Source organism: Adiantum capillus-veneris, chromosome 30, assembly GCF_014529385.1.
Source record: "Adiantum capillus-veneris isolate H3 chromosome 30, ASM1452938v2, whole genome shotgun sequence".
Taxonomy (NCBI): Eukaryota; Viridiplantae; Streptophyta; class Polypodiopsida; order Polypodiales; family Pteridaceae; genus Adiantum; species Adiantum capillus-veneris.
In genome coordinates this window covers 56193404-56197205 of record NC_140960.1, presented here as the reverse complement: position 1 = coordinate 56197205, position 3802 = coordinate 56193404, and the positions used below count along the sequence as shown (strand labels likewise).

Genomic DNA, 3802 nt, shown 5'->3' with positions numbered 1-3802 from the left:
CTTAATTTCGGCTTTCAGTACTGAAAAAGACGCTAACTTTTGAAATTGGAGTTACAGGATCCATGGATTCGGGGAAGTCGTCGACGACAAAGAGAAAGAGACCGACACTCAAGGAAGCAATAGTAGAAGCCGAGCCATTTTCTATTCCCCCAGAGACTCTCAAGCCCACAAAGACTTGGGTAGAAGAAGCAGTGTTAGAAGAACAGGGGATAAAGATATACCAAGGTACTTTCAGAGACCCACGAGGACAAACAGTGGATATCCCAATGATTCCCCAAGAACTAGTGGACTACAGCAGAACAGAGGAGATAAGCAGATACCTGGAAAGGGCAGGTCTCCACAGTTTTTTCACTTCCAGACCATCAGGAGTAGATACTCAAAGAGTGTATGAGTTGGAAACCACCATACAAAAAGACGAAAAGGCTACACTCACAGCCTTGGACGTGGAAAAGGTTGAAGTGGTTATCACTCCTCAGCTCATTGCAGATGCTCTGAAGCTGCACAACAAAGGATTCTCCGTCAGAGAAAGACGGGAATCCATAGAAGTGTATGGGCTAAAGAAGCAAAATGCCACCTATGAAGACATGGCAGATCCGAGAGCGGCAAAGCTTTGCCAGCTCTACAACCAGTTTTTACACATATGCAGCAAAAGGCCACAGAAGTATACCACATCACCACATGTTGTTGCCACAACAATCACTTGGGCAATAAAGAGCAACATCCCGAAGGAAGTCAATTATGCTCAGCACATCCATGAGCAAGTAATTGCTTTGTAGAACGAGAAGCCAAAGTACATTGGAGGAGCCGAAGTGTTGATTAAGATAGCTTATGAAGCTATCGGAGCAAGGGACCAGTGGCCAAAGGCTCCCTCGCAAAACCAATGGCTAAAAGAGATAGATGAAGATGAAGACTAGCATAGGTCACAAAGAGAGTGTCAACAAGGGCAAGGCGGAAACTAGAAATTGTTTTCGAGCCAGAAGAAGAAGAAGACGAGCCCCTCAAGAACAAGACCAAGAAGAAACCCGCTCCAAAGAAAACTAAGAGCCAGAAAGCCGCCAGAATGGAGAGGCTGATTGAACAGTTTAGAGCCGAGCGAGCTTTAAAAGGATATTTTGAGGAAAAGTGGGTACCAGACCCAACAAAAGTCGGAGCCAGCTGAACAAGACCAAATATTGATCAGTACGATCAATATATCAAGGCTTATGAAGAACAAGAAGCTATCTGGGAGCAGCAACCAGTAGAGCCATACACTAAAGCAGAAGTTCAGCACCTTAAAGCTGAATTAAAAAGAGGTGACAAGGGCAAGGTAGAGGAGCCAAGTCCTAACGGAAAGGAAAAGATAGTGGAGGAGACGACTACTGAAGTTGAGGTGGATGTGCTAAAAAAGCCCGAAATACAGCAAGAGGAGAAGACAACGGATCCAGTTCAAGAGAAGAAAGAGCAATATGATGCTCTAATAGACACAGGATATACTCAAGAAGAGGCCCTCAAGGTTGTGTATGGCATTGCCTTAGCACAAGAAGAACAGAGAGGAACAGAGAGGAGGACCAAGAATAGATTAGACAAAGAGCAGAGGGTAGTACCTGAGAAGGCAAAGGATGAGTTGAAGCTAAAGGAGACTGTAGTAGAAAGAGCACTTGAGCTTGAGGATAAGGATGAAAGAGATATCCAGAAAGTGCTCAACTATTGCAGCAGATCAAAGCCCGATCAAAGACAATGAGAGACAGCAAAGAAGAAGCAGAAAATGAAAGAGATGGACTAATCCTCCAACTTGCTAATGCTTCAAGAGAGGTGGCCAGTGCACAAGAAGCCAAAGAAATAATTGAAGATGAATTGGAAGTTACAAAGGAAGAGCTCATTGAGCTACAAGAAAGGATGGAGCTGCAGGAGAGAACAATCCTAAGGCTTAGATCCACACCAAGAGCTAGCAGAGCAGGAGTAGAGCCAGAGGGAGCAATAGTCCCCGGTCTGGAAGATCAAGTCTGGAGCTTGCAAAGAGAATTGCGGCTAGAGCAAGTGCAGAGATTGCACATTGCGGAGGGCTCATTGGCTGCAGAAGAATTACTTACATCAGAGAACCAAGCACTGAGAGTGGAGAATGAGGCCCTCCGAAAGCAGCTCCAAGATCTGCAAGACAAAATGATAAAAGATACAGAGGTTCAGCAAGAAGAAACCGGCGGGGCAGTCGTGGAGCTACCAGAGACTGGGGAAGCCACAACTATTGAAGATCCAGCCCCAACACAAGAAGAGGCCACAACATCAAAACTTACCGAGGAGGAGGAAAACAGATTGCACGAGCAGATAGAGCAAGCAACAGAGGAGAGTGCAAAGGCGGCCATGGAGTGGGAAAGAAGACTCCTGTTCTCCATCGGACTTCAAGGGTTGGATACTAAGGTGCTGCAAGAACAGTGGATGCAACCTACATTGCCTCTTCCTCTACTAAAGTTTGAAGTGTTGAAAACAAAGAAAAGGCTAGAAGAGGAGCAGTATGTCGTGCTATATGAAGGCGACATCACGAAAGAGGAGGAATCAAAGAAGATAGTGGACTCCCAGCCGAGATGGAGGAAAGGGTGGTTGACAAAGTACCCAACCTACCTAATCTATTTGGTGGAGGCACCCAAGGAAGTTAGAGAAGATGCAACATTCTGTCCAGTGCCACAAGTTAGGAGTTGGCAAGAGCATGGCAGAATCACAGCAAAGAATCCAAATTGGCTTAATTACCCCAGGATGCTAGGACCGAAGGTGGGAGAGAGAATAAGTAAGGCCTACATGGTGAAAACCCTAACGGGCACCATTAAGCTCTTTACTGGCTCTCCTGACCTTTCATGTCAAATGCTCAAAAATATTTGCAGAACATTATTGGCTTGCATTGAAGTGTTCGAGCCGGATAAAGCTACCAGCTCAACATTGTTGTCAGCGGCCGACACAGTGACAGATATGATGTATGATCTAGCCTTGCAGCCATCTCCAAAAGTATTACACCTCTTTTATCGGAGAATCATGTTTATGCCAAGCTTCCACATGCAGGCCTTTGAGGAGGCATTCTACATTGGTTTCTTTACTCATTAAAGTAAGATATTCGGCCCTACACTGACCATTGGAAACCTGAGATACGAGTCACATCTTCAGATGCCGAAATCGACGGGACTCCACTAAAGACAAAGCAAGGATGTCATGTCAGGACGACATGAACACAGAGGGGGGGAGTGTTGAGCGGCGGACCACACCTATACATTTTTGCTCACACTCATGTTTTTGTAAACACTTATTGTAATAAATGTCTTTCCGACATTTCATTTTTTTCATGGAGCCGATTCATTGTAATTAGCGGGACTCAATTGAGTTTCCAGCTTGTATTCCCAAATAGTTTCACTTGCTTATGTAATTAGATTAGAGATGTTTTCACACCTCCAAGGCTGAGGTATAAGAGCCAATTTTTGTAAACCTCACACAATTTTGAATCGTTAATCAAGGTGAGTTTTTGAGCGCCGTGACTGTGTCTGAGAGAGAGAGAGAGAGAGAGAGTCTATCCTCTTGCTACGCGAGCTACAGAGCCGCCATTGGAGAAGCGACACCGCCATTGTGTTAGCAACGGCGAGAGCTACGCACCGATACCAAGCGTGCACGCATTCGGCTTCTAGCGAGGTGAGCTCCCACGAGCTTCTATGTGAGTTTTCTCCCTACCTGTGTGTCGGAATTGAGCGTGCCATATATCTATAGAACCGCAGCGAGTAGAGCTACACATTAGTACCATCGGAGTCGAGATTCGGTCACCTGTATTTTTCGGCCTGTCTTCATACGC

The 3802-nt window shown here is 45.5% G+C and overlaps 1 protein-coding gene across 1 annotated transcript; it reads left to right on the top strand.

The window, feature by feature from the left end:
- The first annotated feature begins 2337 nt into the window (after nucleotides 1-2337).
- Nucleotides 2338-3069, top strand: LOC147418002 (uncharacterized). The gene is made up of 2 exons (XM_086507059.1): nucleotides 2338-2874; nucleotides 3028-3069. The coding sequence occupies exons 1-2, from the start codon at nucleotides 2338-2340 to the stop codon at nucleotides 3067-3069; spliced, it is 579 nt and encodes a 192-aa protein (XP_086363185.1).
- The last annotated feature ends 733 nt before the right edge of the window (nucleotides 3070-3802 follow it).

What these genes read in the sequence shown, in the direction of transcription:
- LOC147418002 (XM_086507059.1), top strand. Translation starts at nt 2,338, where the DNA reads ATGGAGTGGGAAAGAAGACTCCTGTTCTCCATCGGACTTCAAGGGTTG. An exon ending in CATTATTGGCTTGCATTGAA is followed by an intron (nt 2,875 to 3,027) that starts GTGTTCGAGCCG and finishes TTCCACATGCAG; the next exon opens with GCCTTTGAGGAGGCATTCTA.